This window comes from Laccaria bicolor, genomic scaffold (genome assembly GCF_000143565.1).
Source record: "Laccaria bicolor S238N-H82 LACBIscaffold_26 genomic scaffold, whole genome shotgun sequence".
Lineage (NCBI taxonomy): Eukaryota > Fungi > Basidiomycota > Agaricomycetes > Agaricales > Hydnangiaceae > Laccaria > Laccaria bicolor.
Genome location: NW_001889897.1, coordinates 249101 through 267799, shown reverse-complemented (window position 1 = coordinate 267799; position 18699 = coordinate 249101). Strand labels below are relative to the sequence as shown.

At 46.4% G+C, this 18699-nt stretch overlaps 3 protein-coding genes across 3 annotated transcripts; 2 read left to right on the top strand and 1 right to left on the bottom strand.

The window, feature by feature from the left end:
* Positions 1–8121: 8121 nt before the first annotated feature.
* LACBIDRAFT_304057 (uncharacterized protein) lies at positions 8122–8672 on the bottom strand (the record flags this gene model as incomplete). Its single annotated transcript, XM_001884500.1, has 3 exons — positions 8122–8154; positions 8206–8527; positions 8581–8672. 3 exons carry the CDS (start codon positions 8670–8672, stop codon positions 8122–8124), a joined length of 447 nt encoding a protein of 148 aa, XP_001884535.1.
* Positions 8673–9948: 1276 nt separating this feature from the next.
* LACBIDRAFT_330302 (uncharacterized protein) lies at positions 9949–12837 on the top strand (the record flags this gene model as incomplete). Its single annotated transcript, XM_001884594.1, has 6 exons — positions 9949–10674; positions 10727–11476; positions 11532–12181; positions 12230–12329; positions 12383–12794; positions 12824–12837. 6 exons carry the CDS (start codon positions 9949–9951, stop codon positions 12835–12837), a joined length of 2652 nt encoding a protein of 883 aa, XP_001884629.1.
* A 2881-nt stretch (positions 12838–15718) lies between these two features.
* On the top strand, positions 15719–16448 carry LACBIDRAFT_304054 (uncharacterized protein). Its single transcript, XM_001884593.1, has 2 exons — positions 15719–16038; positions 16107–16448. Exons 1-2 carry the CDS (start codon positions 15746–15748, stop codon positions 16360–16362), a joined length of 549 nt encoding a protein of 182 aa, XP_001884628.1. The 5' UTR covers positions 15719–15745; the 3' UTR covers positions 16363–16448.
* The last annotated feature ends 2251 nt before the right edge of the window (positions 16449–18699 follow it).

Below are 18699 nucleotides of genomic sequence, written 5' to 3'. Positions count from 1 at the left end.
TATGTATGATGTGAGCAAAATCTTCCTAAATTTTTTTTTTTTTTTTTCACTCTACCCTACGCTGACAATTAGATTTCTCATATAAACACTCCACGCTTCAATTATCCCATAACGCATCAACAGAACAGCGAATAGACACCTTGATTCGGTCATCCTTGCATGCCATTCCAAGTTCAGGTTATGGGGGGTTCGATTCCCCCTTGATGCATGTACATGGAAATTCCCATTTGTTCATTTTCTTTCTCTCCCTATTTCAAGGCCACCTATGGATAGACGAAATATGAATTTGGCCAACCCCACTCTGGTAGACATAAACCTTGCTTTACTTCGAGTCCCTAGTCGCAACTGAAATGGCAGATGGAAATGGGCGTGGCAGTCCGTGCCACGGGAGCGTGTGCTTCCAACCATTGGGTGTGGAAGAACGAAAGTTTAACAGAAGGGACAAGAATACCGGTCGTCTACTTCACGGAGAAGTGAATAACAAAGGGAGAGAAGGGGGGAATGAACAAAGACACGAAGACGAATCGAGTACTTAGCGGTAGACAGTCGTGTGAGTGAACGCGCGCGAAGCGAGAGCGGTTTGAAATCTCGTAAGGTGTTCTTGAGTGTCGTCGTTCTTGAAGTCTTGAAGTCTTAAATTCTTGGGAAAACAAAGAAGGACGTTCTTGGAGGGAGAAAACGATGCTCCATTCGTGAGGTGGGAGGACACCCTTTAAATACAAAAACACGGAATCACAAGGCATCTGCACGTTCTCGCGTGCTACCTTTCTCGAAGAATTCTAATGAAAAATAGAAGTAAAGAAGCTAAACGTACAAAAATAGGTTTTTGACGCGTCCTGTCAATTCCTCCACCAAACCGTTGAACTAGGGATTGCTCGGGGAGCTGTCGACGTTACGAGAGGCCAATTTACGTGCGCGACTGCCCCCTTCAGTGCGGGCTTCGTAACGGACGACGCTTCGACCCTACCGTCCAGTTCTCGAATCTGGCTTTGGTCTCGAAAAGAGTTGTCGTATCAATAAAAAGAAACTAAAAAAAGATGAACGACAAAAGCAAAGAATTTCTGAACATACGAAACAAAACCCCAAGCTAACCATACAAACGATAAAAGGGGGAGTCGAACTCTCAACCCAAGTCCACGCTGGCGATGACATCATACGAGGAGGGCATTTACTGCAAGTCGCCGAATATGACGTCATCCTCCGGTTGCGTTTAGTTGCCGGAACGCGTACAGAGCTTGTTCGTTGGTGCATTCAAAGCGCGTCGAAAAAACAGACTTGAAATTTCTTCATACCTAGAATACACACAAAATAAAAAGGAAAAGAGGTCAAAGTAAAAATGAAAACGCGTAAGAAATCAAAGAAAAAGGGAAGTGGCGTGAGTAAACCACTCCGCACTTCCACATGGGTACTCTCAACTCTTTCAACTGAAGGAGTCGTATTATGTTGTGGAATAGTCTGGCTGTTCCGAGAGAATCAACACATATCTATTATCAAGGATCTATAGCGCAGATGTAATGGTATCGGTTCATCTGACTAGGCCAATGAAGGCACTGATGGAAAGCCAACGAAGTTCTAATATCACTCTCTTCGCCAGCCACTCTTTTATTGCAAGTTCAACAACACCCGTTATGATTCACGTTGGCACGTCGTTTTATTTGAGTGAGGGGATGCGACGCTGAGAAGTTCAATATAAACTATGGTCGATTGAATAGTATCTATCGCAACAGTCCGATCGCAAAGGTTCAGCAAAATAAAATTGACTGACCCCATGAAAAAAAATAATTAGAACGGTGTTCCATCACAGCCCTTCCTATCGATATCCCACCTTCACTCTCTCTCAGGAATCCCACGCAAGCACCCAACACTCTGCCCACCTGAACCCACCTCCTCCTTCGCTGCTTCTTCATCTCCTCTTCCCGCCCTTCCTTCTTCATCTCCTCAAAATGATAGCAAAGACCCATCTCACTTACATAAATCAAGCTAGGCAGGCCCGGCGTGCACTGATATACGACACATTCAATTCGGGGTTCAAATGCTCCATGCGTGAAAAAGAACTTTGCTTGAAGCCTGGATGATAGCCCACTGCAAGGGTCGAACTTGCAACCTCGCGCACGCCGTGCGGACAGTTCCAACCACGAGTGGCATATTATGGAACGTCACGTGTTGATACGCCCAACATTGTGAGGATTATCCTCCTTGGATTATCCTTCTTGTTTATGCCAGGCCAATCTCCTCGGTCAAGCAGGAAACTGTTACATCGGAACCCGAGGTACCTAGCAAAACTACTCAAGCTCAACTGTCGGGCACGATTTACGTCTGATACTCTCTCCTAGGCAGGCTTTTACAAGTTTTTAATCACCTCAAAACTTTCAAATCTCAAACATTGTGTATAAAAAGATCATTTGAGCTAGGCAGGCCTTCAAAAGTAATTCTATATCAGTAAATAAAAAAACACTTATCATTGCCGTATAGCCCACCACGAGGGTCGAACTCGCAGCCTTCAGATTTACCCGCATCAGAACGAAACACCAGATAAGAGTCTGACGCTCTATCCGATTGAGCTAGGCGGGCGGTGAAGTTTTGTAGATGTGCGGAATAATCACTGTCAGATGATCTTCGCGCATTTTTTGAAAATTATTATGACAAGAGATCTCTGTCTCTGGATTGTTTGCGAAGAATGGAGTGAGGATAAGAATGAATCGGAAAAACATATGACAGGCGCCAAGTAGCAAGAATTTCGTGAGTCAAAGTTCTCCCAACAAAACACAACAAAACAAACGCGTGAACACGGTTTGCGCCTTCCCACCACGTTGCCATGCTCCCCCACTCGCACACCTCTGACACACACAAACCAGCCATGTGCCAACTAACACTGACAGGATGATAGAGCATGTATACACAGACAATACCCTCCCTATTAAACCTGGAACTCACCATCGCGCAAAAGAAGACCTACTATCAAAGGTCAGGTACTCGGCCACCTAAGGGTTCCTGGTGGAATAACAGTGAATCAAAATACTTACATATCTCAAGCTTTGGTCAGATGCTTGGCAGCTACGTTAGGAAGGACCTAAGATACTTGCCATGATGTTTGAATCAACTATGTAACCGTGATGGGGATTCTCTGACAGACAGTGGGAAATTGCACAAACCTGAGAACTCGGCCAATCAGAGGAGCATGGGGCTCATGTGGGTTGAAACATAAAATTTGGGTGCAATTATACATACTACTACCAGGATCTACAACATCAGCAAGTTTCAAGCCAAGAGTCAAAACACTGATGCTGGGCAAAGCGTTGCCATATCAGGGGGTGGGGGTCTTAGAAAACATGCCAAAACACCATGTGGCCACCCATCAACCCATCATATCTCAAATTGGGTGATCTTTGGCAAATTCACGTTCATGCCAATAACTTCCTGTACTACAGCCCTCAAATTTAAACATACACTATGGTAAGTGGTTTGCTGTCTAGACCCTAAATACTGAAATGGCCGAGTACCCAGGGTGGCTGAGTAGGTGACCTTTGATACTTAGTATGGAACGTCACTTTTGAGTTTCCGCCTCAAACTCTAATCCCAAAACGGAAGCCATGCAAAAACCATACAAACCAATGTTTGGTTGTGATTTCGTGCTTGCCCCTGCTCAGTGCTAGTTCCAACTTGACGACGACTATCTACGGGAGCTCGCCGGCCTCATCCCCTATATGGCCTCCCTTTTAAAGGTATATCTTTGTTACTGCTACCAACAAGTTGCTAACATCATTCATTCAGCCACAGATCATAAAATTACGAGAATTGACAAAACCTTCACAACAAGAACCTGCCACCTCAAATACGAAATCCTAGCCCCTCACCATCACACAATGTTGTAGAATGAAACACTGGGAAGAACACTACAGTGCAAGCAACATCTCACCTTGAGCAGTGGGTTGCAAGCCTGAGGAAGCGTTGAGCGAACGCCAAAGAAAAGCCGCTTGTGGAATGCCAAGTTGAAAGGCAAGATTTAGTAGATACATATAGCAGTTGAACGCCCAACTGCAGGTGTGTCTTCTTCTTAGATCATTGTTACCAGGCGGCATTGATGGTCCTCATATTGTTATCAAAGATACACCATACCATGTATAAGTACATTAGTTGCAGCAGAATACTAGGATTCCTGCTTAAATATGTTGTCCCTCTTCTCTTTCCCTCAACCTTTTAAGGCTGCAAGAAAACATAAAATATCTTGTATTCAAACAAACTGTTACAAACTCTTTTCCCATATACGACGCGCAGACACTTACATACTCCTAAGACGTATCTAGACCATACTGGACAGTTCTAGACACGCATTCCAGTCAGATTCCTTCACTTTGACTCATATGACTCATATGACTCTTATAGACTAGATACGACTCGTATGACTCTACACAAGTCATACGAACTCATGCCTCTGACTCGTACTTGACTCATACCCTTAGTATATAAGTAGGGTACTTCTTATTTGTATTCGGTAGCTTGAACCTAGGCAATCTAAGCTTAGTTCTCCCTCATCAGACCCTCAGAAACTAAGATCGCCCTCGAACTCTATAGTCTTTGACTTAGAGCCTCTTTTGAAACCTCGACGATAAGTCTTCAACGTTGAAGACTTAATACACGTTTGACTTAACAGAAGTCAGCGTATCATAGAACCTTGGACTGACCTTCGGGCGCAAGGCTACTAGAACCTACTGTGTCGCTTTAAGGGCCAAGCGAACGTTGTAGTGACCCACTTTGTCTCAACGACGAGAACTGTGGTAGACGAACAAACGATCGAACTCGAAAGCTTAACATAACTGCCCGTTACGCTTAACAACCGTAACACAAACCCAGTGCTGAGCCACAGGACTTCAAACAATCTCTGAGGTGCATTTCTAAAAATAAGGCGGCTTCCATTTTGGGATTAAGCTAGTAAGTTTGGGAATTGGAAGTTACGGCATGCATAACGGTGATTGCTTATGGCAGCACTTTCCATGACGAAAAAACGTGACCCGCAGCACAACACGTTGAAACACCTATGTGATATATCATGCGCGCTCATCACCTGCCACCAACGCCCTTGACAAGCTTAAGGCACACCTGACTTCGACCCTCACCTTAGGTGGCGTTGTGACATTCATACGCCAAGTTGCCAGCCACCTCAAACACAACATCCTCAATGCACAACCAATCCCTCAAAATAACCCATCAATTCCACCTGCTGCCTTGCCTCCGCCCATCATGAATTATCTGGGAGCTTCTCTGGGATGTTCACTGATGTTATTCATAATTGTTGGGACATATTGCAAGATAATGTGTGGGAGATATCTGTTCTGCTGCTTACATCAATGGACTTTCAGTGACTAGATACACTTATTCATCAATGGAATCACTTTTCTGCAATAACCATATGTATACCTGCCCGTTGCCTGCCTGGCAAACTAGTGAACTAAACGCTAAAGTAAGCATGTGATTACAGCGGAAACTGCTGCCATAAATGATCACCGGAATTTCCAATGTATGAATGCCCTCAAAGTTTGAGGCGGAAAGTGAACAACTATGGAACATCATAGAGCTGGACCAAACAACAACCGGCATCAGGCCCACGAGCCGTTGTGCTTTCTTCCACTAATCTATTTTTAAACAAGCAAATTGCTGAGTGCTGAAGCTGGAAGCGCTAAAGAGCCACAACTGGCCTATCGTTTTTCAATCAGCTGTAATAGGGTTCAGGGCATAGCTTTGGTATCAAAGTTGCCTCAAAGACACATTCCCATCTGTTTCCAAGTTGCCTCTCCTTTTCCCAAATTAAGTTTATAAAACAAGGCATTGATTTTCTCAAAGCTCTGGCAAGGTGGGTGGCTTCTACTACCCCATTACCAATACTGAATCCAGTATCAGGATATTTAGTGTTGAGGGGAGTGTCGATGAACAATCCCCCACCCCTTTGTGGCATGACTAGTGTTTGAAAGTTAGGTTAGTTAACCGGAAAATAACTGGAAAATAACTGGACCTAACTGCAACACTAACCTAACTGCAGTTAGGGTTAGTCGATTTTGAAAATGGAATAACCAGTTATTTTGCGGTTAACTAACTGTTAAATAACCAGTTATAACCAGCCCTATTATACACCTTCAAAACGCATATGAGAATGTCGAAAACACTCAAAATTTGACTAAGTTACAGTCAAATCTCTAAAATATCACTCAAATGTGTAGACTTTCAAGGATAATTGCATAAATATGTCAATTCTTCACCGATTTTAGCATTCTTGGGCTCGTTTTAAAGCTAGAATATGCAGAAATAATATCTATCAAGATATATATGAGCATATTTGCCTTGTTATAACCGATTCTTTATTTTTCGGTCCCAACCAGTTAATAACTGCAAATAACCAACTGTAACCGGTTAGTTGCAGTCTGGTTAGGTTATTTTAGGTTTCAGGACAAAGGCTAACCGGTCTCGGTCTTGGTTAGGGCCCGTGGGAACCAAATAACCAGACCTAACTGGACTTTCAAACACTAGGCACAACAGGAAAGTACACAACCCCTTGGGCAGGGGGTCTTACATCTTCTGAAACGAATACATCTCCTCTCATATCCACTACCTTGGCCTTCCCCTGCCCGACTCTCCTTCCCCTTCCTACCAGCCCACCACTCTGATAATTCACATCGGCACACAACCAAATAACTCCCTGCATGGAGGTACAATCATTGTTTTCATCCTTGCATTTCTCATTGCGCATGAAATTGAAGCATACTACACCTCTCTCTGTGTTGCCCCCAATGCTTCCGAGGAACTCCAGAAATTTGTGGACAATCTTTCCATAATTGTCCACCTGTGCAACATCGACACTGATGCAGACAACGCCAAGGATGTGGACAGGGATGGATACACTTACCAGCGCAGCCAGCAGTTCACACATGCACAGGACAGGTATTTACCAGATTTTAGGGAGCTCTTGGATGTTGTGTCAGATTTCACCAACATCCTGTATGAGATGACCAACCAGGAAGCTCTCATGTGCATGCCTGGGGTCCCATGCATCATTGAAGCAATGATACAGGACCATGCCCACCTTGGCCCTGAAATCACACCTGACACAGGGTGCTTAGTCATGCGTAGGGCATGTCCACACTTGGAATGCAGGCTCGCAGAGAAATATGGGCAGAAGAATTGATATACAGTCATGCTTTCTGGATTGGTAAAACTTGAATTTTATTGTCCCAAGCATGGATACCATTCAGTTGATAGTGCTGACCCAGATGGAGTTGCATTGTTAGAGTTCAATATGCCACCGAGGAACATCGTTTGAAGCCTTGCGTATTCTATTGATACCTACCAGTCTCAGGCCAACTTGCAAGGTTGCGCAAGGGTACACATGCACGTGACGGGATTGGACTTGGCAGGAACGTATGCTGAGCAGCTTCTATGGCATCAAATTGTCTTGTTTTTCCCTTCCCTCTCCCTCCCTCCCTCCCTCCTGACTCCAACCCTGATGACAATGGATGAGGTGACACCTGTCATAGCATATGCCCTGCTCATCCTCGACTGGTCTGGCTCCAAGCTTGCAAAGTCCCTCTATGTATCCAGCGGTGCATATGATTATTTGAAAGAGGCTGGGATGGGGTATTTGCTCTCATTTGAAGAAATGAAAAAAATGGGGAGAAGGGTCAAGGTGCTTTTTAGGGAGGTGGAGGGGTGGCTTGGGGATGGGAAGAAGCTTTTTAGGGGATGGAGTGTTGAGTATCTACATGGGGTTTTTGAGAGAGAGCTGGTAGGATGTCGGGATGTTAGTAGTGTACCAGGCTGAGCCAAATGTGCATGTAGACAGTGGAAGTCATTGTTGTAAAATTTGCGTGAATGAATGCTGAATCACACACAATTGACTCAAACATGGAATTATCTATGTTGGAACATGCATAATGGCTGCAAGGGGTACCGAAAGTAAAAGTACACAACACAATGTTATGTTATGCATTTAAGCCCTCTGGGAGACCTCCCCCCCTCTAGCACCTTCCAAATAAGGAAAAACACGTGATTATTCTGACCTCCGCTGCTTCCTACTGTGCCCCAAAGTCCGGTGTTTTTTTGACATTCCTCATCACAAAACCAATCTGCCAAAGGTCATTCAAGGAGCCCACAACATGTAAGATGGTACTGATAAATGGAGTCAGTGCCAGAGAGGTCAATCGGGTGCTGGCAGCTTACAAAAAAGTTGCACCTGGTGAGTAACAGCGCAGAAACAGCTTGCTCACACCCAAAATCAGCACAGATCAGCTCATCTTGGCACTTGCTCCAAGGTTCTAATCCGACTTTGTCTCCCTGCTCTGGATGTTGATACTTCTGAAGATAAAGGTGTGTGATCAAAGTGATCCCCAAGAGATGCTTGACTAAAACACAATCACCTTCAAGCTCTTGATTGTTCACCTCCCCAGTACCTGGAATAACCTCTTCAGCACCCTCTTCAATGACCTCTTTGTCACCCTCTGTCTCTTCTGCAGACTCCTCATCAACAACTCCATCAAGAGATCTAGTTAGGTCACAGTCAGGCTTTTCTGCTGAACAAGCATGGAGACAACTCACCGCATTGCAAGTCTCGTGCTATAGCCTTCAGCCTGAGTAATCACCCAATAATCACCAGGCCATCCTTTTTCTTTTGTTTCTTCGACATTCATGGCTTAGAAAGGTAAACTCCTCACATCAGCACCATTTCTTCATCACTGATCTTGTAATGCTTTTCGTATAGCTTGACGTTTGCGCATGGATGGTCTGCTAGGATATGTGACCTAAGGTTGTACTTCCAGACGGCTGGGGCATTGCATTACTGGCTGAGGGCAGAAAGTAAAGTTAAAACTGGTATCATATTAGGCCTATTTATTTTAGATAAAGTTATGCATTTAGAGGCCCTGCTGGACCCCCCTCCCCCCAAGATGGTGTCTCAGAATTTACTGGTCAGTACCCCTTGAATGGCTGGCCATGTGTGGAATTTCAAAGAGAACAAAAAATCAAAAATACCTTGGTCCATGGTGGACCCCTCCTTAGTCTATCATATTCCATTACATCAATCGTTCATTGTAAGAAAAAAACACAACCTTGTATTCTTGGAGATGGCCTATGGCAAGAGTCAAATTTGCAGCCTTCAGATGGGCATTGCCACAATTGGTTTGAGTATGACGCTCTTTCCATTTGACATAGGCAGGCCTTTAAAAGCATCTAGTCGGCTCAACCCATTACATGGAAATTCAAGTGAACCAAATTTTATAATAGTATATTCATTTTTTGAAAAAAAAATAATCTCGGTGTACATCCTATAGCCCACCGCGAGGGTCGAACTCGCAGCCTTCAGATTAACAATTTAAGCACAAATAAGAGTCTGACGCTCTATCCGATTGAGCTAGGCAGGCCCGTTGGGTGAAGAGTGGCGGAACAATTTTACGCATTGTGTCGGAATAATCAAGGTGACGACGTCCTCGCCGTCTATCCTCGGATAAACTCCTTTACTTACATTCATTTCCCCTTACTCACATGTTGCTTTATATTTCATATTCCTTATCACTCGTGATACGTTCCTTACACGCGTCCAAATCTACTGCGTGCCTTTTAGTTTCTCCGTAGCAGTTAAATACCCTAGTCTACGCACTCGCACCTCAGTCGTTTGGCTTACCTGCGCAAACACTGAGTCTATGTTATCTTCGTATAGTTATTCTTACACATTGCCTTCTCTGGATTACGACGAGAGGTTTCTATCTCTGGATTCTTTGCGAGGAATGGAACGGGGGAGGGATAAGGATGAATCGGAATACAATTATAGTCTCGACACCAGCCGTTACGGTGATATTACTAGGGTAGAGATATATGTGGTTTGTAATAGTTACCGTAACGTCTGGAAAGACTTCACCGTGATTGAACACAGAAGATTTTCAAGCTCCGCTGACTTCTATAACGGGAACAATGTCCGACGCGATAAACGCGTCCTCGTTATCACCCTCAATGAGCACTCGAAAGCGACCTCGATCACACGAAAACGATGAGAATATCCCTCCCACGACTCCCGTAAATGCGAAACCTATGAAATTCATCGACTGCTCTGCTCCCAAGAAGCCTCGTTTGTCCGCCAAAAATGGGCGCCATTTCACCCCACAGGATATTCAAAACATGCGGGAATCGTATGCCCAGCAAGCTCCGACACGGGTTATGAAGGAAAAGGAACAGAAAGCTGCTGCTGCTGCGCGAGGGGCTGAAATAGAGGCTGGACAAGCGACAGACCGAGTTGAACAGGCCTGGAGTCTCCTACGCCCTCTCTTCCCCTCCATGCACGACTTCTTACGCGAACTACTCACTACGCGTCATCCTGTCCGATCTTCTCAAGTATCCAATCTACTTACCTTTCATGGACACGACCTCTTGAATCTCATACGTGACCGACATCCTTCTGTTGCAAATGATTGGGCTCTCAGCACGGCAAGGCAGCTTGTGTCATCGGAGTGCGACTCTTTATCCCAGCGTTTCAAGCCTGCCCCAGGGACACCAGTCTCTGACATCTTACACAGGTTCTCTTTGCGAGAGGTTCTCTCTGATGCTGAGATTCTTGCACCCACACTCTTCCAGATACTCCAACAGGCTTGTGGAATGCTATCCACATCACAAGATCAGCCTTCTCGCAAACACCCAGATCTTGTAAGTTCAATACTTCGCTTTTTACTTTCTTTCTCATAAACATATCCCCCAGGTTCTCGCCACCACGCTATGTATGCTTGCAAAAGCACGAAATGATCACGCGAGCGACTTTCCGACAACCATGTGCATGTATTTTCTTGCATGCGGCACGTCACGCTCAGTTTTCGACGTTCTCAACCATGCAGGGGTCACGCTCTCATACACTCAGGCCGTCGCAAAGATCAAGCAGCTCGGAAGAGAACGTCTCACGATGATGCGAGAGATTGCTCGGTCACGAGCGTTCATGGTCATCTGGGACAATCTTAACATTGCCTTCAAGGTTAGCGAGCAGCGTCACGACGCCAAGGATCATTTTGATAACGGAACTACTGCGACTCTCCTTCCACTATACGACGTTGATTTCGGTGGACTTCCACTCGAACTTTTACCCTCCCGTGACTGTCGCATTCCCGTCCTCAAGTTTGGGGCCAAAGATCTTCTCCCAACTAGTGAAGAAGCTCAGCGCGTCGAGGCCGGACAACTTTGGCATATCCAAGACATTCTATATGAAGCTTTCCCATCTCTCCGTAAACGTTTGAAGGACAAGATCCCTCCAGCTCCCACGGTTCTCCAGATCCCCGTTCACAAGACGGAGCAATATCCCCTTCCTGCTATGCATATTGACGAGTCCAGCTTGGAGGGAACTCTTGGTGTTTTAGATAAAATAATACGTGTCGAACTTGGGCTTACTGAGGACGATATCAAGAAGCATGGTATCATTCTGTGTGCTGGCGATCAGCTGTCGAAGCTGTTACTCGATAAGGTTTGTTTTTCTCTTCTTTCGTGGATATTCTACTTTGTCTCACATAATCTGCTAGGTTTCTGCTGCTCGACGAGATGACTCAGATCTTGTTGATAATGTTGGACGCTATACAAAAGGGCAGGATGGCGTTTTCCATATGAAAATGGCGGGAGATCGCATGACTACCAATGAGCATTGGGGACAACCAAACAGCAAAGCACCATGGTCGCTTTGGAAGGTCAATACACTTTTGGGGCGGAAGGCAATAGTTGCGGGCTGGAAGGCGAAATCACTTCCACCTTTCCGACCGTCCTACGAGCTGATCCTTACAATGGCCTTGCCAGCCAACATCCTTGATGGGTTTAGGATATACTGCCCATTCACCACCATTGAGGAATGGGTTGAGAGAGTACAGACCGTAGAAGAGGTTGAAGGGGTGGCGCAACAAGTTCTGATTGAGTTGTGTTCCGCACGTCGCGTACAGCGTTTGCGACGTCTCACATCCACGAAACGTGACGTTCCGTTGGAGAACATTTGTTTGTTTAACCGTGACGCTCTCTACCTACGTCAACTGAAATTTGGAGTTAAACGAGGAGATGTCGGGGCCATCCTTGACATAGCTACTCATTGGATGCTCATGTTTCGTGGAACTGGAAAGATGCCAAAGTACGCGGATGCTCTATTTCACATTCTCGTTGACTTGAAGTCAATGCATCCCAAGCTTCGGTGAGTTGTTAATTCACTTGCCTATATTATCTGACATGAGACTCTCAGAACTGCATGGCTTATGAACTGGCTTGCCAATCTCACAGGGAAGGTTGATGGCTTCAAAGAGATGGATTTACTTCAGGAGCACCAGAACTTTTGGGCCAAGGTCTGTGACTGAGATCCCATCCTTATTCAATGATTTAACTACCCACTTTGAAGATCATCTATTCTGCACGAGGTTCCAATCGCAGCTGGGAGTGGCTCGCCATGGTTTCAGTTTCTATTTTCGCTCTTCGCGATGTGATCCGACGCGTGCAGTCAGAGTACAAAACCCCATTCAACAGTACCTCCCACACGAGCCCGTCAACCGAGGCTGATCTGAAGATTCTTCGTGATCACCTCAAAGATCTGAAACTTCAAACTTATATGCCAGAACGCGAGAACAACCAATACGCGTCTGAAGTCCGTGACCTTCTCGCCGTGGGTGCGGAGTATGCAAACAAACCCAGCGCTTTCAGAAATTTTACCTACACAAGACGCAAAGCAACAAATCTTGGCACACCGGAAGGGTCCCCTCCAACTGATCACGTAACACAGGAAGATTCGGAACAGGTTGACTTTGATTTAGGAAGTAATGGATCTGACTCTTTGCTTGATCAGGATACTGCCTTTGATGAGTTTCCCTTCCTCTTTGATGACGACGAATACCCCCCTGGAACTAACATGGGGGATTATATATCTATGACTCGTGAAATCATTGAAGAATTATCACATTTCGAGTAGTGAAGTACGTGTCTAAAGTTGCTATATCATCACAAATCTGACGTTCTCAAAGTTTCATTGTTTATTTTGTACCTTTACGTGAACGTTGCCCCCGGCGTGAACCACGCCCTTGACCACCACGCCCGGTACCCCGCCCTCTGGTTGAAGATGAAGCGTAAAAGCTTTCAGGAGTAATCACGTCAAAAGAAGCAGATGTTACCCTCTCCCGTCTTTCCTCTTCTGCAGTCTCTGCCAAACCCTGATAGATCAGGGAAAGCTGGTCCATGAGTAGCCTTCCCCACTCATTTGGTTCATCTGTATCTTCTTGATGACCAACAGCCCATCGCACATGCTGACGAAGTTGAGCATAGGTTTCTAGGTGCTCGCCACATGTGGCAATCTTCTCAACAACATCATCGCCGAGGATTGTCTGTCCTGACAGACTTGAAATTCCTGGGTAAAACTTGTCCAGGAGGTCGGTTTCTCGCCACTCAACCAATGCTTCACGAATTTTTGTGACCTCGGTTGGTGCGACCTGTTTCTTTTTTCCACGCTTCAAGCCGGGAACTTGTGTAAGCTTGATCTTCTCAACCTCAAATAAACGGGGCTCGCAGTTGTCGCAACACCGCGTATTCGGAAGGGGTTGGTAGGACGTCGTTGTTGGGAACTGGAGAGGGACTATGAAAGTATGAAAAGGTGAGACAATGAATCATGCTTCGAAAATAAGGCTACTCACTTTTCTTTTGGTTTTCAAAGAAAGCATCCCATACTTTACGGCGACAGCTTTTTGTGCAAACGAACATGGACAGGAATTTGGCCTCTCGTGAGTTGGTGTCCTTTGAAAATTTCTTCTTCCTCTCCTTCTTACTACCCGCGGCAACAGGCTCATCTTCCAGCTCGGACCCCTCTCCAACCTCAACAGCCTGAACACGAATACCTTCTTCGCCGACAACTTCAGCTGATGATCCAGTCGGAAGATCAGCATTAGCCAACACGTCATCTACATCGTCGCTTCTATTTTCTGCCTCAGATTGTCCATTAACAATCATTTCGTTGAGTCCAGCTTGTACATCATCCTCCGTTGTCCCCTTCTTCAATACAGTTGATGAAACGATCAGGATCGCTTCACCTAGCTTCTTAAAGTCTCTTGCAGCACGGCCGGCGCGCTGAACAAGGGCACAAAATGATGGAGGAAGTGCCCATAACACGACGCGAGAGATGTTGCGCATATCGCAACCCTTCGACGAAGGTCAGAAACATGTTTATTTGAGACTTGCATGATTAACGCACCATTCCCACTGCATCTGTGCAGAGTAGAATACGGATTTCTCCCTTTCGAAGTCCTTCCTCAATCTCACGCTTCCGCTTTGATCCAACTTTGGCATGATAAAATGCTATGCAATTCCGCGGAATTCCACAGTCCTCAGCCCAATCCCGTAAGTGATCTGTTGCGTCTTCAGTGGTTACTCGCTGATTACAATAGACAAGTGTTATCGGAATATCGTTCGCTTCTTTTGCGTCCTTCGGAATGAGAAAACGTAAGTCACCCTTCGATTCCTCCGAATGCTGCATTGCTCTGACTGACAGTGCAACATTAGGTCGGGCGTTCGACAGGCTCACTTTCTGGACTGAGGTTGAGAGTCTCAACTTCCGTTTGATGTCGTCCAAGATATGTTCTGGGAGTGTGGCCGATGCGACAACAACTGGAACATTGCTCGGAAATCGTCCTCGCAAGACTCCCAAGCCTGCATAGTCTGGCCGGAAGCTACCTCCCCATAAGCTGATGCAGTGAGCCTCATCAACACACACAGCTCGCAACCGCTGATGGAATTTCTTTTTCGACAGAACTTCTTTTCGGAAGGACTCCGACACCACTAATTCTGGTGAGACGATGACCTGACGAAATTTCCCATTGACAATATCTTCATATAGTTTTTGAGGTCCAACGTGAGAGATAGTCTCTGCACACACCGCGACGGTTGACAACTCAGCGCTCTCAGCCTGCACGCATTTGTTTGTTGTGCAAAATCATCAAATTTACTCTCACCTGATCCACCATAAGTGCCGTGAGTGGCGAGACTACAATGTTGATATCCTTTTCATCCAGAAGGAGTGGAAGAGAAAAACATAATGTCTTCCCACTTCCTGTTCCGACGTCAACGATAACGTCTTCACCGCAAAGAATTGCAAGTGCAGTATCAAGTTGCCATTTGAAAGGCTGCTTGCCGTAAATTTGGCTGGCTTTTTCTGCCAGCACATTTAGGTCAACGTCTTCTGGCTTGTATTTTCGGACTGTCGACATGCAGGACGAGAGAGACGTGATTCACCGTTGTTTCAGTTCAATATCAATTGCATTGGAGTTGATTAAAGGTGATTTTCGTTAGTAACAAAGTCTTTGCTCCTTTCCTATTTGTATTTTTCGATACAAAAAGTCAATAGGAGGTACTTTACTGAAATTCGGCTGATTCTGGTGGATCTACGAAGCAAAATAGTAGAGTGCATAAGAAGGTGTGCGGGGAATGCTACCATATATAGGTAATGTCGGAGCTTAAAAAAGCCCTATGCTGAATCATGATGAAGTCCTACCAGTCGCCATAGGAGTAATTACTGCCTTCCTACTTACCCAAAAAAGAAACACCCTCTCCCTCAGATTTTACATCGCGATTACTCCGAGGCGACTGGTTTCGAGTCTAATACAATTACGAGTGCCGAGTGCCGTGGATTCCGTATATAGTTCTCCCAACAAAACACGCCAAAACAAACGCGTGACGCGTCGTGTTCACGCCTTCCAACCACGTCGCTCCTATAATACCATACACGATGCCCCCCACTCGCACACCCTCCGACGCACACAAACCAGCCACGCGCCAACTAACGTTGACGGGTAAACCCGCGCCCGCCGCGTCCTCGAACCCATCATCATCATCATCAACGAAGAAATCCAAGAACCCAAAGATAGAGCGCGTATACACAGACGCCATCCTCCCCATCAAGCTTGAATTCACGGAACTCATCGCCGCACGGAAGAAGAACCATGAGTACAGGACGTACAAGGTCCGAGAGACGGTGCAGAGGATATGGCTCTATACTACAGGGGCGACGGGGGCGATAACGTGTGTCCCCTTTCCTTCTCCTTTCTTCCACGCATTGTAATTGACCCACACCACCCACCGACCTGTAGGCACGTAATGCTCACAAGCCGCCCCAAAACGCCCGGCCAAATACAGGATCCCACCGGGGTCGGTAACGATGATTTTGATAACGGTTTGAAGAAGAGTGAGTTTGGGTATCCGGTGTTGGGGCTTTATAAGTTAAAGGAACCGTTGAAGGCGAGTGAGATGAGGGCGTATGGAATTGGACCGCCGCAGGGACTGGTGTATGCTACGAAGGAGTTGGTGGAGGGTGTGCCGATTGAGGAGATGGAGAGATTGTTTTAGAGCCAGTTGTGCTTTTGGTCGCTGCTTTTTTGGTCGTATGGACAATTTGGTATATTCTACACTATGTGAGTACCATTTAGACCTTCCTTGAATCCGCCAGAATACAAAAGTTGGAACGTCTACATTTAGAGCTTGGCGCATCAGGGCGCATCCCGCTCGGGGTTTGAATAAAAGGGTGCTTCAGGGTCCAATGTTCCGGGCGTCAAACTTTGATGGGATCAGGGTTTCATTAAAGACGCGTTCCCGTTTTGTTTCCAAGTCTCCTCTCATTTTCTCAAATGAAGTTTGTAGAACAGGGCGTCAATTTCCTCGAAGCTCCCGCAAGGTGTGTGGCTGCTACCACCCCATTTCCAACGCTGAATCCAGTAGCAGGAGGTTACTTGGCACTGACGCCAGTGCCGACTCTGGACGATCCCCCGCTCCTCTGCGTCACGACGGGAAAGTACACAACCCCTTGGGCGGAGGGTCTTACATTTTCAGAAACGAATACATCTCCTCTCATATCCGATACCTTGGCCTTCCCCTCCCCGACTCTCCCTCCCCTTCCTACCAGCCCACCACTCTTATAATCCACATCGGCGCGCAACCGAATAACTCCCCGCATGCCGGCACAATCGTGGTTTTCATCCTTGCATTTCTTATCGCGCGAGAGATCAAAGCGTACTACGCCTCTCTTCGTGCTGCTCCCAACGCTTCCGAGGAACTCCAGAAATTTGTGGACAACCTCTCCGTGATCGTCCACGTGGGCATCGTCGACACCGCTCCAGACAACGACAAGGGCGAATACAGGGATGGGTACGCTTACCAGCGCAGCCAGCGAATCACGCATGCGCAGGACAGCTTTCTGCCAGATTATAGGGAGCTCCCGGATGCTGCGTCGGCGTTCACCGACGTCTGGTACCAGATGATTGACCAGGAAGATCTGATGCGCATGCCTGGGGTCCCATGTATCATCGAAGCGATGATAAAAGACCATGCTCGCCTCGGTCCCGAAATCGCACCCGACACCGGGTGCTTAGCCGCACGTAGGGCATGTCCGTGCGCGAAATGTGGGCTCGCAGAGAAACACGGGCATAAGAATCGATATACGGACATGCCTTCTGGATCAGTGAAACTCGAATTCTACTGTCCCGACCATGGATATCACTCGGTTGATAGCGCTGACCCAGAGGGAGTGGCGTCGTTGGAGTTTAACACACCGGTGAGGAACATCGTTCGAAGCCTTGCGTATTCTATCGATACCCACCAGTCTCGAGCCAATTTGCAAAGTCGTGCGAGGGTACATATGTGTACTACACAGGAACATACGCTGAGCAACTTCTATGGCATCAACTCATCTTATTATTCCCTTCCATCTCCCTCTCCCCCTCTCTCCTCACTCCGACCCCGATGACGATAAAGGACCTGACACCTGTGATAGCGTATGCCCCACTCATCCTCGACTGGTCCGGCTCCAAGCTTTCAAAATCCCTTTATGTGTCTAATGGCGCGTATGAATATTTGAAAGAGGCTGGGATGGGGTACTTGCTTTCATTTGGAGAGATGAAGAGAATGGGGAGGAGGGTGGAGGTGCTTTTAGGGAGGTGGAGGGGTGGCTTGGGGATGGGAAGAAGCTTTTTAGGGGGTGGAGTGTTGAGTATTTGCATGGCGTTTTTGAGAGAGCTGAAAGGTGGAGGGGGGAGTTAATTAGGGTGGTTTGAAGTGATATACATACGATCTTTTTTACATCAAGATTTTTGCGAAGCGTTATTCGGAATCATTGCATTTGAAAATGGAAGAGGGGTCAGTTTTTAGCTGCCCCGTTAGTTGACATGAAGCTCAGGCTATCAAAACTAGAAGAGATATTTGTGTTCTCCCGTAGCGCCCAACCATCCCGTAACGTCGTCGCTACATTCGTAGATCAAGTTTATTCAAAGCAGATCGAAGTTGGTCGAATAAAAAATCCATCCATCCATTCATAGGTGGCCGGTTTAAGATGGGAAGGTATAAAGAAAATTGTCCAACGAACACCTGTTATATAACGCATCAAGGGGGGAATCGAACCCTCCACAACCCGACCCGCGAACTTTTGGACTCTGACGATATCGGGGTATCCGCTGTTCAGTTGATGTGTCATGTTAGTATGGGATACTGACGGGGGAGGTTAAGTGGGGGATCTGAGTGGTAGAGTGAAGAGAGATATATGTACGAATGCACTCACTTGGCCAGGAGACAGATGTCTTTGATGTGAGCATAGTTACGGCGAAAAGCCCCGTTGCGCACTGCCAAGGGGGCACTTTCCAAGCGTGCTGCAGAGGGGCGGGGGATTCTTTATTTGCATTTGGGCCTCCTAGAATG

Excerpts from the sequence above, each read along its gene's own strand:
- LACBIDRAFT_304054 (XM_001884593.1), top strand. The coding sequence starts at position 15,746 with ATGCCCCCCACTCGCACACCCTCCGACGCACACAAACCAGCCACGCGC. Across the intron at positions 16,039-16,106 it reads GGGGCGACGGGGGCGATAAC|GCACGTAATGCTCACAAGCC; the intron begins GTGTGTCCCCTT and ends ACCGACCTGTAG.